At 45.0% G+C, this 17,851-nt stretch overlaps 1 protein-coding gene and 1 pseudogene across 1 annotated transcript; one reads left to right on the top strand and one right to left on the bottom strand.

Annotated features, from left to right (window-relative positions):
* LOC115317509 overlaps positions 1-484 on the bottom strand; it is a 30,525-nt pseudogene extending 30,041 nt beyond the window's left edge.
* A 914-nt stretch (positions 485-1,398) lies between these two features.
* Positions 1,399-1,899, top strand: LOC115317510 (arginine kinase-like). Its single transcript, XM_040210853.1, has one exon. The coding sequence runs from the start codon at positions 1,399-1,401 to the stop codon at positions 1,897-1,899; it is 501 nt and encodes a 166-aa protein (XP_040066787.1).
* The last annotated feature ends 15,952 nt before the right edge of the window (positions 1,900-17,851 follow it).

Genomic DNA, 17,851 nt, shown 5'->3' with positions numbered 1-17,851 from the left:
CCGGGGGAACATCGAACTAGCCCAATCACAACAATGAAGACCATATATTGAAGGCCGGAGAAACGTCGAATTTCCCATCGGAGATTTGGTTCTCCAACGCACTCACCCACTCAGTAACGCAAGCCAAGGATTTAGCTTCCCTCGCCAAACGATGGGACGGGCCATTCGTTGACGATACGGGAATTACACGCCTAGCATATCAGATACTGTGCCCCTTAACCGGCGCAGTCGTGGAACCTGTTAACATCAATAACTTGAAACCTCTTTACTGAACATGGCGAAGAGTTCTGAAAGTTATAACCACGGCGAAGAGTGTTAAGAGTTAAGTAATAACGTCTCCATCTTGTCCAATCTTGCCTCTTCTTGACCTTGACGACCTGCAGCCATGCCACCAGGCCAGTCGTGGTCGTGGCCACGCCACCCACCTCCGCGATGGTCCTCTTACCACCGGTCGCGCTCACCCGGCAGCCGCAGTCGCAGCCATCGGCCGCCTCCTCAGCACCCACAGCCACGTCCCTGAGCCCACGAGGCTGCGACGTGGTGCATCATGGAGCATCACAGCCTCGTGGGGTTCGCTTCCCGCCCACGCTGGGACCGACAGCCACAAGCCCCACAAGGACTGCCGCCGGCCGACATCCCAGCACCATTCCAAGGACGCACCCTGAATGAGCGGAAGTCAACGATCCCGAACGGGGTATTAGACAGGGGGGTGCTCAGACCATAGTATTCCGAGGGCGCCGGGAGCGCAGATACCAGCGAGCAGGCACGGTCGCTATAGAGCCGCAGAGAGAGAAGCGGCCGGCACAGCCCTTCTCGAGCAGCCAAGCACATCTCTGCCAACGCCGTAGCCACGAGTGTATCACGCCTCCGAGTGGACGCTAACACCAGGACCACAGTGAACGTCTCCCGTTCCAACGGAGGCGTCGAGAATCAGAACTTTTCAGTCAAAGCTCAGAGCGCCAAAAGCCAGAGTCGGCTTCCACCGTTCTTCCCGCCAGTCGTCGCGACGCCCCAAGCTCTCCAATTCACGCCCCTTCAAAGGTCCTTTGGACCGTACTTCAGATACCATTCGGAGTTCCACCACCATCGTACGGTCCTCCGTTCGTCCCGCTATAACCCAGAACGTCCAAACGAAGTAAAGCCGCCCGATCCGCCGAAGAGCGACGTCCGGCCGAAAGACGACACAATAGCACCGAACGTCGCGAATCAGACGACCACGAAACGGGGCCGAGTCATTACAGCCGCAAAGGTCGAAGCTATAGCCCACCCGACTCGGCTCGAGATAACATGAGAGTCTTCAAAAGAAACTTCTCGCTTCTCAAGCACTCGGTCGTGCCGTTCGTGAACGGCGGCTGGTTATCGTCGAACTCCCGTTGTCGTCACAACTCATGCAGCAACATGGTCGACCAGGCAACGCTAGACAAGCTGAATGCAGGCTTCAAAAAGCTCCAGGATGCTAAGGACTGCAAGTCACTGCTCAAGCAGTACCTCACCAAAGATGTCTTCGAAAGGCTCAAGACTCGCAATACCACCATGGGAGCCACCTTGCTCGATATTATAGAGTCCGGCGTGGAGAACCTCGACAGCGGTGTCGGCCTGTCCACGCCGGATGCCGAATCGTACACGCTCTTCGCCGACCTGTTCAACCCGATGATCGACAACTACCACGGCGGCTTCAAAGCGGGCGACAAGCTCCCGACCACGAATTTCGGAGACCGCAACATCCTTGTCAACGTGGACCCCGACGTCCAGTTCGTCATCTCCACCCGCGTGCGCTGCGGACCCTCGTTGCAGGGTTACCCTTTCAACCCGTGCCTGCGGGAGGCCCAGTACCGCGAGATGGAGGAGAAAGTGAGATCGACTCTGCGCACGCTGCGCACGCGGGTGTCCAGAAGGTAGTCCAAATGAACCTCGCGTGCCTAACCTGGAGAAGGGAGTTTTATGCAGAGCCCAATTTTTTCTTCAAACAATGACCTCAGCTTCCTTGAAATGATAACATCATGTGCCAAACGGAAGCACTATCAACCCCTTAATGTTCGCGTGCCCTTAATTTTTGCAGCCTTTAATTTCGAAAAATTTAATGGCGGCCATTATGTCCCTTGTGACCGATTCAAGAAGAAATAGGGCCACAATGATAAGGGGTTTTACTGTACATCGGGGAAAAGAGGAGGCCACTTTTGTTCCTACGCAAGAGCAGAACCAACCACAACAATCACGGTATCGTAACTTTGTGAGCATATCTGTGTCTATTGAATAATATGAATTTTATTTTAGTTCGTTAAACGTTGTTGCTTGTACGTTCTGTGATGCCGTCTTCTTCACGAACAGTGGTCTTCCTCTGAAGCAGGCAGCATTGACGCGTGCCGCAGCCCAACAGAGTTCAATTGCAGCTTGTACCCTGTTTTGAAGGGGGATTGGCACAGTCTGGGGGAATCACATATCAGTGATCTACCTCAAGCGTAAACAAGATTTGCTAATTAAAGAAAATAATTGACTAGAAATCAGGGATTTGCGACGAATGTACCCGCATGTTTGAAAGGGCCAGACAAGCATTGTGAGCGATTTGTTTTCTAGCCTCTCAGTCATGAACCCCCTCACGCACAATATTTGTAGATATTCCGATAGGCGGGAGCAGTTATTTGGAAAATGCTCGATAGCAATTTGCATACACTGTTATCTTTACCAGAATCCTGTACTATGGTCATAGGTGGACTGCATATTTGCAATAATTTTTTTCTTACTTAAAAAGATGTCCTGCTAATAGTATGTATTATAGCCGAAGACAACAAGAGAATGGCTGGGCGTCCTCCAGCACGCGGTTGTACTTTTCACGCCACTTCGAATGGATGTGCTCACTTGAGGCTCATTAAATGCTGAAATATCATCAAAGGTAGCAAGCGGGCTGGTGGCACACAACTGAGACTTCTCCTTGCCCCTCTCGTTCTGTCAGTGAGCGTGTACTTCTATACTCTATCTCGGCTTAACCTGGACAGAGCTGAGGAGAACAGGCTTGGCGAGTGCACTTACTTCATATGCATTTGTACAGTTGAGGCACCTTCTAAATCAAGTGTGTTGTGAATATTGCCTTCAAAAACACATCATGTGGGAAGTGCGGTTTTTAGTGTTGCCTGGCACGGTTAAAAATTTGGTGATGTAGCGCTGCATTGAAAAGTCGGCGCATTCATGACAATATCGCCTAATGAATGCATGATAGCTATTAAACTCTCGATTCTGCAGAGAAATGAAATAATGCACTTTACTTTTAATGGCAGCTGTTTCTGGAACTTTATGGTACGAAGCACCTCATGGCTGCAAGCTCTTACCGGATCTTGTTCTTTGGTCTGTGAAGGCCCATTACAGGGTGTCACTCCGAGAGCCTCATCAACGTTTCCTGCCCGTGGTCGTCCTAAATTTTTCTGTTGTAGGTATGCATCCTTTCTGTTCTTCCCTTAATAATACTCAGGCGTTTTCTTTTTGTCTCAAAATTGTTGAAGCACACGAATAGGCACTGTAAAATTCTATCTCACATACTTTTGTCAAGATGACTTTTCTTTGCAAAAGTTGCAGATTTTTCAATGAAGGTTGGTCTTTCTTGTTTTTATTAAGAAATTTATTTGAGTCTCTACGGGCGACACTAAAACGTTATGCCAGTGGCAAGGACAAGTTCACTGCTCGAACTTGTCTTAACTGATTGCAATAAATTTGGTTGGGAAAAATGGATGCCGTGAAACCTCCTTCCAGCCCCTTGCTCTGCAGCACGAAAGAAAAACATATATAGGACGTACCCTGTTTCTTAGACTGCTTGCTTATTCTGCAGGTCTGCCTGCGATAGAGGCTGCGCTATTGGAAAGCAGGCAAATTCAATTTTTGGTTTTGTCGTTGCTTTTTTTAGCAGTTGTCTTAATAGTTCCCGCAAATTTAGAGATCTTCCTAAAAAGCAAGCCGGGAAGAATATTTAGTTTGATTAGGTAGCTGAAAATAATTATTGAGTACCCTCTAGTAAGTAAAATGGATACTGTGTGCCACTGTTAGTGCCAAGTCGAGATCGGCTATTTTTGGGGATTTTGCTCAGAGTAGCACCCATTTTTATCGGCTAGCCTCTTGGTGCGCCAAATAAAATCTTTCTATGCAGACACCTGACATCTGCTGGTTCAGTCTACATTCATGTTCGGTGAGTGTATGAACTGGAGTTGTATCCTCAGTCGGCACTCGTTGAGCATAAGAAAAAAAAAAAACCTTTCCATTGCAGTAGTAATTTTTTTTTTTATATTCTTTGCCGGTGAATGTGAATATTCGACAGAATTCTCTCAGGTTGGCGCGAAAGAGGCTTAAACGAACGCATTTAATCATTCGCCTTAATTATGTACCGATCATTTTAAGACTTACATACCCTTGTCCTCGGGGATGACTATGGCTGTGGCAGTAAAGTAGCAGTTTATTTTTAATAAGTATAAGTACAAAGTATAAAAATAAATCGATCTTTGTAGTGATCACGAAAGAAGATGCTAGCCATTGTAATGTATCGCTGCCAAGTACTCAAGGGTGATTTTTTTTTTATTTTTATCTACTTGGGTACCTCAAGATCTGGAGATCTTAGTGGCCACATGCTTGGACTCAATCTTCTTCTGTGGTCTGGCCAGGACCGCAGGGGAGGTAATCCCAGCAACAAGAGCATCGAAGTACCTACCTACCTGTGACTTTTGATTAGTGTCACAACAGTGGAGTCCTCCTGCCACCAGGTGTTAGGTATACCGCTCGAAATAAACATTCTTACTTATTCCTTAGGTGAAACGGCAAATGAACGACTACCCTAAAATGCTAAAGACATATTAAAACCAAGGGCTGGATAGAGTTCCAAATATAAAAGGAGTCTGCAGACGCGAATACGATGTGAACTTAAAGATTGCAGATGTAAGTTCGTCGGTGTCACAGAAATAACTTACCGCAGATGGCTTCGTTCGTGCTATACCCTAGCGAATTCTTATGACAATCATTGTGTTACGTAGGTGTCATCAATCTTATGTAACTATTGTGCCCAGCAGTCGGGAGACGTGAAATATTAAAACAAACAGGAACTTGCACATTGTCAACTCCGCAAATATTTATACATAGAGAAGAAAGCATAGCACGTTCAACTTAAAGGGGCGATGCAACTATTTTACCTTGGAAACATTTTCCAGTTTTAAAATTTTTTATTGCTTATCTTACCAAAGGGAGTGCAGAAACCGCCTCAATTTTTTTAAATATCGCAATTCCGTTTCGTAATTGCAAAAAAAAAAAAGAACGGGAATATTTTACGATTTGCAGCCGCGTGGTGGCGGCCACGAAAACTAAAGCGTGACGCGCAGTGGGTATGATGTTATATTGTGGGAAGATGTACGATTATGGGCTCACTCTGAAACCATATTTAATAAATGTTGTCGTCTCAAAATGAGTATATACGTGAAAAACCTCATGTCATCGACAAAGTTGTACTATATTCAGTTTTAGTGGCACCGTCTGCCCGAGGGGAAGGAAACTGTTCCTCCCTTGAGCCTCACCTCGTTGTGCTACTACGTCAGCCGAACTTTCTTACAAAAAAGCAAGCTCTTTGCCGCCCCCCTGTCCTTTTCTCCCTTTCTCCACAATGCTCAGACTAGAGTCACTGTATGGGTTCCCAGGGTAACGTGTTCCTTTTCTTTTTGCGTTTTGCCAACGACATACTTACTCTAGCCCATCATGTTTTGGCTTGGTGAGCATCACTGGACGGTAGCGATCACGTGACACAAGCACCGCTAGACTCACCCCCATGAGCGCTTCAAGCGGCTCTAATAGCCACCATCTTGGGTCCAGCGAACAACTGCGCACACGCACGCTCTGCTGCTCATCGAACGCGCCCGTTTACGCGCCGTCTTTTTGTCTTTTCCTAGCAGTTACCGACGTAAAAGCAAGGAGGTTGTGTGTGTGGTTGTGTACTTAGTGGGCACAATGCCTGCTTGTTGCGCTTTTGGGTGCAGCAGCAGGTTGGAAAATGAAAAGAGGGTCTTTCGGATTCCATGTGAAAAAAGACGCCACTGCGAGACGGAGGAAGACGGCTTTTCTGGTCATAGCAAAACGCAAAGATTTCGAGCCCACTGCAACAAGCAAGCATTGTGAGGTCAGCGCCGACAACAGCGAGTTCATTTCGCGTATCGCTCGTTGCCTTGGAGTCGGACAGGCGTCAACTGTGTTCGGTTTCGCGCGAGCGACGCCCTTGCGGTTTAGTAAGCGACGGGCTAAGATTAAGCCGCTGTTGGGTCAGATCTCTCGCTGTCGCATATGCGTCGCTCAATTTCAGATGTGTAGCAAACAAAAATCCATCGAAGGTCGCGTGCGTGCGGTTGCCTCTGGGAGTGACGTACCTCGCAAAAGCGGGTCCTTATGATTCTGGGAAAATCACTTTCATGCCGTTTATATTCTTGCAACTTTCGTAGTTTCGTGAAATGGTTCTGAATAGCGTTTAGATCGCAGTGTTTTTCTCTCAGATTGCCTCTACATGCTTATTTTTTTTTATTACAATGACTTCCAGGGTCACTTCGAAGACTCTCAATTTGAAATGCGCAGAGCCGATGGCAGAAAACTCCTCACACAGAGCGCTGTCCTACGATTCTTGGCGCTGGACTTGTCATCGCAACCGCAACCAAGGAAGAAAGGGCAAGGAAGCCGCCAACGGATCGATGTTCGGTAATTCGTTCAAGTAAGTCTATGATTTCTTAAGTATTGTTTGGGAAAGTGACTTTGTGGGAAAAATTAACCTGTGTTTTTTTTATTTTCTCGTACAGTTTCTGAAGTCGTGGGATTATGTTCTCTGCTGGACGCGCGCTTGACAAGGATACTGAGGAATTATATGTTAGTTCTGGGAAATATTGTTTCGTCATTTAAATTCAATTGTGTCGTACCAGCATGCAAAATCTCCAGTGTGGTTAATGCATCCCTAGCATGACTTTTACATTGGCAATAAGGGACTCCCACTTGATAGAGTAATTTTTTGGCACTCACTGTCACATGCATTGTGCAGGAAACCTCAGCTGCACAGTTTCAGACATTGGAGCTGATAGCCCAAGTGAAAAAACTGAATTCAACAGTGCAGGTATGTGTCATAGCACATAAATTTGTAGTGTCCAGTAAAAAACATCATGTTGGTCTGCAGAGGTGTGTTGGTGACTAAGTTAGTTTCATCTGTTTGCATCAACCCTTTGCAGCGCCGACGTCCACTAATTCATCTCCCACAGACTACCCTGGCACTGGCTGCACAGTCGACCGAGGTCTCATTAAATCTTGCCGAACTCATGCCAGCCAACATGTGTACGTTTTGTAAAGCCCATGATCTCCGACTCAGCAATTCGGGAAGGCCATAGTGCTGAGCACAAAGTAAGCTGCAGTGAAAGTGAGTTCACATGTACCCTCTTTCTTTTTAGAAAAAAACATAGTACAGATATTTTGCCCACATGTAATGAGACTGAAGTGTTCTTAATGTCGTTCTATTTCCATGCCATGTAAAACACACTAGGACACACTTCGCACACTGCAGGTTACACGAGAGCAAGTACGGACTTCAGAAAAACAGGTGGGGGTCACGACACAGGCGTTCCTGGTGTCCAATAGCTAGAACACAGCATTTTTTCCATTTGGTTAGCGACTATTGGTTTAAGCTGTGTTAATTAGCATTTAGTAGGGCCAATGGTTTCCGACTCAGCTACTCCAGATCGACATAGCAATGAGCGCGCAGTAGACTGCACTTTTTTTCTTTTTCGGGAAACATAGACATTCTGTACACATGTGTGATGCGGTTGATGTGTTCTGTATATTGTGTTCTTGAATCTAGTCTACAAAGTTTATCTTATTTTACAGAGTTTGTCGCATTTACGAAGACTGGCAGAATCTGCAATGAAAAATGTAATGAAGAAGCCAGTGCTACATTTCGCCGCAAGACTGATCTGGCCAGCAAAAATAACCTCAAGCTTTCTCATGATCTTCAGCATTTAAAAGGTGATTTTATTGAGTTCATCTATAAAACTAAACACAAAGCTGCTTATAAATTTCTTTAATTCAGACAGTACCATGATTTTCATGGAACTTATTTTTTTTTTCAGAGGACTGCAGACGAGACTTGTCTGAAGACTAGGTTCTCTGCATGCAACGCCAAAACATGAGGGACAATACATGGTCTGACGAGACTACTAGGCGAGCCCTCTGACTTCGTCTTGCCTGTAGGCACAGGGGGCTTGCCATCCTTCGGGAACATGTACTACCGCAGCCATCGGAGCGAAGTCTTCAAAAAAGAATTGAGGGAATCAAGTTTCATCATGGTATGACCGAAAACTGAATTGTAACTATTTCAACATGTTCATTTCAGATTATTGTTGCGCTTCGCTTGTCGAAAAAGTAGTAAGCATAACTATTTATTTTTTATCTCAGGACTTGTGTGGGGACTACTTCCTGCAGTCGAGTGTAAGGTAGCAAGCACGGGTCTTCAAGAACGTCACTGCGTGCTGCTTATGAATGAAACACAGTAGACACCAGGCCTTGAGTACAATGGAACAACAAAGATGGTTATAGGCTAAAGGACACTGCAAGATTGCCACTCTGCAAGCAGTGATGGTATCAGGACTTGTGCTACACACGGGTTTGTTTTTATGCTTGCCGGACTTTCATCAAGGTGGAAGAAGATCATTGGCTACTATTTTACAGGTAAATGTAGCAATTTGTTAAATTGAATGGAAATGACTAGATTTTGTAATCTCTTTTTCTAACCTGATTTAGGTCTGGAGACCTATATTATTGATTTTAGAGAGCGATATCTAATCACTTTTTTTTTTGTTTATGCAACTCTGTGTCACCGATCGAGCTGAAGAAGGTTGTCTTCGAAATAATTGTGGAGGGAGAAAAAGTTGGACTTTTTTCGACGGAACCATTTCGGACATGGGGGCATGCAACAAGGGCTTATGGTGACAGTGTGCAGTGTCTGCAACAAGGCACAGCGATGTCGTTGTTTCTTGCCGCCATCCATGTGCTGGTGAGGGAGAGGATAGGACCATGTTGGTTCTTCGCCCATGCTCAGCACGTTCTAAAAAATGTCCGAGGCCACCTCACACGTGAACAGGTGATATATCTGCCAGGCGATATTGTTCAGAAGCACGGCCTACCAACAAATGAGGTATGTATTGTAGACAACGTTATGGGCTAAAACAATGCGGGCACAGGTGAGCTTGTGTAATTGAACCATGTTTTAAAAGACTCGAGAAACGTGACAAACTGATGACACAAAAAGAGGGCCAGAGAAGGAAGTCTTTGCATCTGTCCCTTCTACTTTTTCTTGCTTTAGCTTTTCACTCCTGACTCGGGTAATTTAAGAAAAATGATAGCCTAACAATACAATACGAAAACATTTTCCAGGTCTCTGTTGCGTACATCAAGAAGCTTGTTGGAAGTGTTGCGAAGCAAGACTCGAAAATTGCTCCTAACCTCAAGGAAAAGCATCTGGACCGGAATCACTTCGAAAAGATGAATGTTGCAAGTGCAGTAGCAGTTCTTAATCTTGCTGTGGCTTCAGCTAACAGGCTATTGGTAAAGATTGGACTGCTTCCTCGTGAGGCGTTGAGGAAAGCTTGGTTCCTTTAGGCAATAGAACAGTGGTTTACATTAATTACATCTCGAAGCATTAAAGTTGCAATGAGCAATTCGAAGGAAAATGAGCACGAAAATGCAGTGACTTTCCTCAAAATGTTCAAGAGCATGTGCAGACACCTGTCAATCCGAGCGCCAGTTCAGAAAGATTGCTCAAACGCTGTTCAGACAGGAGTGATTATTTCAACCAAGAGCGCTTTGATCCTTCAAAAGAAGCTGTTGCCTCAGCATGACTTTAAGTTTGTACTTTTGAGTCGTGTCAGCAAAGAGGCGCTAGAAACCTTGTTTTCGTGTGTGAGACACAAACATTCATTTCCTCGAGCAATTGACTTCAAGTTGGCGGTGAGATTGATTGCTCTGTCAGATTTTTTTTTATCCAAACCGTCATGGAAATTACGTCATTGACGACAGTGCAGATCTGACATCCTTTGTGCAGTCACCACCAGCACCCAGCCAGGATCAGGAGGTTTTCTACCCACTTTTTCTACCGGAGGCAGCGTTAACTGAAAGCGAACAGGAGTCTCAAACCTATCTGGCTGGCTATACTTGGCGGTCTGTTCTGAGAAATCACAAATTGTGTGAAGTGTGCACTTAATTTTTGAAAGACGCACTTGCGACAAGAAACACCACCTTGATAGAGTTTAAGTCGTGCACAATAGACAAAGCCAACCCCCTCTTTACGCCCTCTCGCAATGTGCTTCAACTGCTGCAGCATGCAGAGAATACATTGAGGTTGAATGAAACAAATGCCCTGAAGATCACTACCAACAAGCTGACTGCAACAGTAATTGCTACGTATCTCGGGCCACCATTGCCACCCTGGTGTACAAGCTTGTACACATGTTTGTTTTGGTGAGACTTCGCTTTTATCTACAGAAGTTGAACCTCCTTGCTTTAAAGAAGACAGGCCCAAAATGTGGTAGCCGCAGCGTCGCATGAGAGTTTCAGCAAAGAATGTAAAATGATGTTTGCAAAGTATTTAATCTTCATCTGTATGCGACATGGCATTTTTTTAAATGGTTTTTACTGTTCTCAGGTTTTAAAATGTTCATGTACAATGTGTACCTAATGGATTGAGTGTACTTTGAAAAATTGTATAAACCTATTTCGTGAGCTACGGTACTCTGATTTACCACGAAGATGCGGCTAGGTAGTGGATTAATTTTTTTGTGAAAATAGCGAAGAACAAACTTGCTTCAATCAAAAGTTACAAATAAAAGTGATAATTTGCCTATGTACCCCGACAGAATCAAACCTTTGTTCCTTACTTATCTTCCTTTTCGCCCGAAAAAGGTCTTTTCCTAACTCAGTCCATGAAAGATAAATAAAAATTTTATTTGAAACTTAATTTGTGCAAGCTTTTTCTTCAATATTTTTACAAGACAAATCTACTACCTATCAGCATGGCTGCATGCTTATTGTAAATTATGGTACCGTAGATCACAAAACAGGATTAATCGATTTTTTAAAAATGCGTTCAATCAATGACGTTCACCCTGCACATACTTTTCTTTATCAGTATAGTGTTTTTGTACAAAATCTAGTCCAGATTAGTTGCCTGAGTGCATTGATGTTTCCCTTTTACGTTGACATGTCAACCTTTGTTTTGTGGATGGTATTGTCTTCTCTCCGATATATTGCACTGTTAAAAAGCAAATAGCTGTTTTTGTGGCAATGAAAACAAAGCAAATAAGTATGTATTACAGGGGACTTGTTATTCATGGGCTTGTTATTCATGACATTTGGCATAGTATTTTTACAGTGAGGTGAAACCATCCTACTACTAATCGCCTTTGAACATCATCGTTTAAGTTATCTAGGTGGGGAAAAAATATCCTACAAGCGAAGAAAGCTCCTGTCTGAACAGGAAAATCAAGTAAATGCTATGTCCCTAAGCTGGCCGTCAGCATACATGCATAGAATACGCCCAAGACTCGTCAGCGTTTAATTGCTTTAACAAATGAACACAAGCAATGCAGCTTGACGTCTGATTAATTTGACCAAATCTTCAAAGGATGCTGGGTTCGAAGCGACGCAGTTCCCCGCGACAAGAGGAAGCAATACGCAGGTCGCCTTCGCCTGCGTTGTGGGCCTGCGACCGTGTTGGCCGCATGCTGAAGTTTTCCACCGAAACTTCGAGCCTTCAAAATAGTTTACTCAGCATGTGTAACGTATGCCAATAATAAAAGTAATTGTACAAGTCCGGGCTCGGATGCATGTGGAGATCAGAGTGCAGCGAAAAACAAAAACAAAAAAAAAAAAACCGAAGACTCACGTGCGGCATATCGACTTGAATTAATGTTTACAAATTTCGGTAGAGAGAAAATTATGTAATGCAATGTTAATTATATACGGAAGCTACTCACAGCAACACAGAATCTTTTTGTGTAGCCCATCCACCAGTTTAAATAAAGCTCTTTCTACACACTCCAATGCATGCCCCTATTGCCTTCATAAACCCGTAGACGCGTGGACCCAAACTGGCGGCGCTGCATGGATGGATGAATCCGGCTGAGCCCTTTGGATCGTGCGGTAGTTTACGCCACCTAACCATTTTGCTTTACCATTTAAGCTTAGAATATTTAAATGTGAAAACTATATTCACTCCGCACTGCAAAGAAAGTGAGGTTATAAAACCCCCATGCCATCAGTTAATCAGAAAATACCTAGTTTTCTCTCGCTTTCTGCCACCATTCAATGAATCTTTGCTTGGTAGTCTCTACTGCCTTGAAATCCACTCTTCCTTCGCTGTCTCTAAAACCCAATGACTTTATTAAATCTATGTTGTCTTCGGTAGACATAGGGTGAAGCCCTTTACGGGAGCGTATCAAGTGCTCAGCCGTCTCGTCCTCCTCTCCACTAGCAGTGCACACTGTATCTATTTCCTGGTACTTCGCTTTGTTTGTTCTGGTTGGCAGAACACCTGTCCTCGCCTAAAACAACAATGAGCTTTTCCTAGAAGTGTCATTAACGCTTTCTTTTTCAATAACTGTTTTGTTTAATCTAAAGCTCTCCAGATTCGTCTTTGTCCGCATTCCCTCTAGCCACCGATCTCTTTCTGTGGCCTTAACTTTCTTCTTAACCGAGATTTGCTCTTCTGTAACTCCACTATAGCCTAAAAACTTTCGTCTTAAAGGGATACTTTAACGAAATTTGAAATATACCCGTCGTGTTCATAAATAGGATGAATATGATCCACAATATCCGTAAATGAAAATCGCACGCTTGTATTTTGAGCCTGATGGCTGTATTTTTCGTTATAAACGGCCCACTCTGGCAAGCGCTCCGAGGAGGCCCAGCGGAGACCACGTGTCATCCAACGCAATCGTGACGTAGGTCGTCTCAGGATGAACAAAGCTACGGCGAGGCTGACGTCGAGAGGATGGCCTAGTCGTTCCAGCCACCGAAGCGGCTGCTTTTGTACGAATTTTGAGTGACGGGTTAATCTTCTGTAATCTTGTAGGTGGACAATAGCGACTTCTGCGACACACGAAAGGCATTCTCGGGAAAAGGGGAGTTCCTCCTGCACCTCCTCTCTCGTCATGGCCGGAGGCGAGACAACCTCCGTCACTAGCTGTCAAGGTTCCTAGACGGGCATTACAAGCGAGGCGTTAGCGACATCCACCAAGTGCTTTTTGCTAATCGTTTAATTCATTTTAAAATTCTTTTTCGTTACTTTTTATAAAGATATTGGTATGTTCGATGTGATGCTGCTTTTTTGCTGTTTTGAACACATATAGACCAAAAAATGAGCACCGAAATTTCGTTGTAGTATCCCTTTAATTTCCTAGTGCGCTGTCTCCACTTTGTGTCTATACTCCTTATGTATAAGTAGCTGAAAACCTTTCGTGTTCATTGCATTTGCCTCAACCGATCATTAAATTCTATCTTGCTCACCGCTTCCCTGATCTCAAATGACGCCAATCCAGTGTCTCCTTGTACTCCCTGGTTTGGAGTTTTGCAATGTGCCCCCAAAGCCAACCTACCTACCCCGCGCTGTTTTATTTTTAGTCTTGCATGCACTTCGGATTTCATGCATAGCACTGCGTTTCCAAAAGTCAAGCCAGGCACCATGACCCCTTTCTAAATCCCTCTCACCACCTCATACCTGTTGTAATGGTTTGGGTTTCAGTTCCACGCCGCGGTTCTAAGACGAACCTTCGGAGTTTCGTTACTCTGGGAACCCATACAGTGACTCTAGCTCAGACCAACCTTCAAGGTCGCCATCTGAATGAAAAACAGGAGCCGCGCGCGCCGGAGGCTCTGAAAACAAACCCCATCGGTCCTTTCACATCTCCACTGCGTGCTACTGCGCACGTTACTCGGAATACGGTGTACGAGTTGATGGTGGTTTTGAGGCGCCCAAAACGTCGACCGTTTCACTTCCTTTTTCCAAAGAACTAACGCGTGTGGAAAAAATGTGTATTCAGTTCTTTAATCCGGACGTGACATGGTACAACTAGCATAATTTTTTGACCAAAGTCCAAACACTGTTACACTGCCCATTTAAAAAAAACAATTCAATGCAGGCATAGTCTCAAGGTTCACATATGTGTATTTGCTTTTTATAATGAAGTGAAAACTGCTTCAGTTGTGGCCCACTACAGGCTTTCTATTAGTGCTAAAAAAGTGTCACGGTGTTTTTAACAGCTCGCACGAAGTATTTTCTTGAAATACATAGGTTCATGGAAATTATCATGTCAGATGTTTCACTTATTCAGAATTGGTCAAAACCTGTGTATATTATAGGTCGCAAATTAAATTTTATGCTATGCATTGGGCACAATCGTCCGTAGTGACTAGCTGTACCTAGGGGAACTTTATACGTTTACTACGGCAAAATAGTTTCGCAAAGTATGTTTTTATTGAACTCCTGCTCTAACCTCGTCTCTAGCAAACGTTTCATATTGTTTACGATGCTGAGATAAGATTCTGGAAATAGGTTTTCTGGAACTACGCTAGGTGTTTCCAGTTAATGAACGTTCTCCCAAAGAACTTAATTAACTTAAGAACTTAACAAAGAACTTAACTTAATTCATGACCATATCCATAATTGTATCCGCATTCTACCTAAAAATTTTTTTTTGACATTTGAGTTTTCAGCAGTATCTTTCTACACATGTGTGCTTGTTGAGCCGTACTCAAGCCTATACATCTTGTATTTCACTATTACACATCAAAGTATAAAAGTGTTGATGCCGAGTGATAATTCAAGGTCCCTAAACTGTCATGCGAGTTAAGAACCAAAAAAAAAACTTTTGTCGAATAACGTGACAGCGCACAACAAGAAAAGATTCGCAAACACAAACGCACCAAAAACTTTACACTCACTCTGCGCTGACTCACAACTCTTGGATTTGTACTGTCCTTCTTCTATGCAAAAAATCCACCTCCTCTTTTTCAATGTCCTAAGAAAGAGATGGCGACCCCCGAATGCCGATTACAAAAAAACAACAACAATGATTTAGGAATTATTTAAAAATAATTATTAAAAAATAAAAAATAAAAACAATAAAGAATTCCCACTGCTGGTGCCTAGGAGAACATTTGGTTAATTCTCCAGCTCCCGTTGTGAGAGAGTTAAAGACGGCCTGCTGACACACTTGTCAATGTGTCCTTCGATGCTTACTGCCTCGATAATCTCCCTGGTGATCTGATTGGGCTTGTGCAGTCGCTCAACCGAGCCAAACACCCACAGTCCCTACAGTGCACTCCCAAATGTCCGGAGTTGGCGTTGACGACGTTGTTGGCATGCTCTCGAAGGCGGTGATTCACACACCTACCACGCGCCCATAGGAAGGTGGGAAGGAATGAATTGATCCTTCTACACAGGGAACGAATTTGGTTCGGTGCTTTTTGGTGCAACTTACAGTGGTATTTTAAGGCGAATTTACCTTTTTGCACTGGCTGTAGAGCTTTTTTGGGGCCGAGAAGACTACATCTACGTTAACTGTATTTGCTGAATACTTAAGGCTTTGAGAGAACTTATGCATGTATGCAATTACACCGGTCTTCTTGGCTTGTCCCTGGGATTTCGATCCACGCCATCACCTTGCTTGATCTCTTTAATGAGCCTTTCAAGGACCGACGTCAATAATGAATCAGGGTATTCTGCTGACTTTAAGCTTGCGACTTGCGCACCTCTATTTAGCACACTATGACATAGTTCTAAAAGAAAGGTTAGACATGTCAAAAGTAGTGAAGATGTGTAGGTATGTGGATGATTTCTTAATATTCCTAGACACAACCCACAACACCTTTATTGCCTTAGTGACCGAAGCTACTGCCAGTTTTCAAAATGGAATGGAAACTTTGGAAATCACTTATCAACTCCCGGTCGCAGGATCATTAATACTGCTCGACCTTAGACTAGAAGTGTTAGCTGGGCATGTGTGCTGGTCTTATGACCTTAGAGGGAATAAACCGCTCCTTCCATTTGACTCAGCGCACTCCAAACTAGTGATGAGAGGCGTCGTGAGAATGTGTCTAAATAATTCAATCACCAAATCGTGCACACACACAATTGAAAATAGCTTCAGTGGGCAAGTTGCAAGGTTAAAGTCCGCAGAATACCCTGATTCCTTATTGACATCGGTCGTTGAAAGGCTACTTAAAGAGATCAAGCAAGGTGATGGCGTGAATCGAAACCCCAGGGACAAGCCAAGAAAACCGGTGGTAATTTCATACATGCATAAGTTCTCTCATAGCCTTAGAGGGCAGCGAATAGAGTTAACGTAGATGTAGTCTTCTCGGACCCAAAAAACCTCTACAGCCTGTGTAAAAAGGTAAATTCGACTTCAAATAGCACTGTAAGTTGCACCAAAAAGCACCGAACCAACTTTCTTCCCTGTGTAGGAGTAATTCATTCCTTCCCAGTTTCCTGTGGGCGAGCGAACATAGGAACTACTGCTAGGTGTGTGAATGACCGCCTTCGGGAGCATGCCAACAACGTCGTCAACGCCAACTCTGGACATTTGGGAGTGCACTGTAGGGACTGTGGGTGTTCGGCTCGGTTGAGCAACTCCGAAGTGCTGGGAAGGAGACCCAATCAGCTCACCAGGGAGACTATCAAGGCAGCAAGCACCGAAGGACACATTGACAAGTGTGTCAGCAGGCCATCTTAAACTATCTCACAAAGGGAGCTGGAGCATTTAAACAAAAGTTCTCCTAGGCACCAGCGGTGAGAATTCTTTATTAGAGCGCAGCTCTTAGGGGCCCGTTTCCGGCTTGAGCGGCGTTGCCGTCGGCGTCAGCGTGACCGCGAGGTCACGTGACCCCCCAACGCCGCTGACCCCACCAAGGTCACGTGACCCACCGAGGTCACGTGACCACTTCCGGAGGTCACGTTACACCCCAGGTCACGTAACCGCCTGAGGTCACGTGACCCCCCAGGTCACGTGCCCCAGCTCTCGTGACCGCCTGAGGTCATGTGACCCCCTTAGGCTACGTGACCCCCTGAAGTCACGTGAACCCCTTGAGGTCACGTGACCCCCTGAAGTCACGTGACTCCCTCAGCTCACGTGACCGCCTGAGGTCACGTGTCCCCCTGAGGTCACCTGTCCCCCTGAGGTCACATGACCCCCTGAGGTCACGTGACCCCTCCCCCGAGGTCACGTGACTCTCCTGACGTCACACGACCACCCCTGAGGTCACGTGACCTTAGGGAGTCACCTATCCCTCAGTATGCTTCCATCCTCCTCCTCAAGAGCTGCGCTCCAACTGGCGTTACAGAGAATTGTAAACGGCTCTCATTTTTATTATTTACTCTTTAAGTCAGGAAAGTTGACCGCGGATTTCAATATCAGTGAGGTAAACTTGAGGGAGGGGTAGGCGTTACCGAGTGCATTGGTGAAGCGGTCAACCTCGAGAGGGCAGTCAAAACCAAAGATAATGAGCCAAACCAAAGATATAATGAGCATAGAATTCCGGGTGCATGTGTGGGAAGGAATTAAAGAAGCAGTGCTGGACGTCGTCGACAAAAATGTTGGCGAACGAGGTGCCTGTCGAGTTGCAGTCGCGGTGCATAAGCGGTGTGCTACTACTCCGTGTAGAATGAACGAGGGGCAGCCATTTCCATTCCGTGGATTTATTCTTCCTCTTTCTCCTTTTCCCCTCTGCTATATGTGTTGCACGCGCACACATAAAATCCACATCACTACATCACTTCCCCCCAAGAAGCAGACAAATGACCAGAACGAAAGGCCCA

The sequence above is a fragment of the Ixodes scapularis genome, unplaced genomic scaffold (genome assembly GCF_016920785.2).
Source record: "Ixodes scapularis isolate PalLabHiFi unplaced genomic scaffold, ASM1692078v2 PGA_scaffold12__126_contigs__length_90152505, whole genome shotgun sequence".
Lineage (NCBI taxonomy): Eukaryota > Metazoa > Arthropoda > Arachnida > Ixodida > Ixodidae > Ixodes > Ixodes scapularis.
This window is presented reverse-complemented; position numbering and strand designations above follow the sequence as displayed.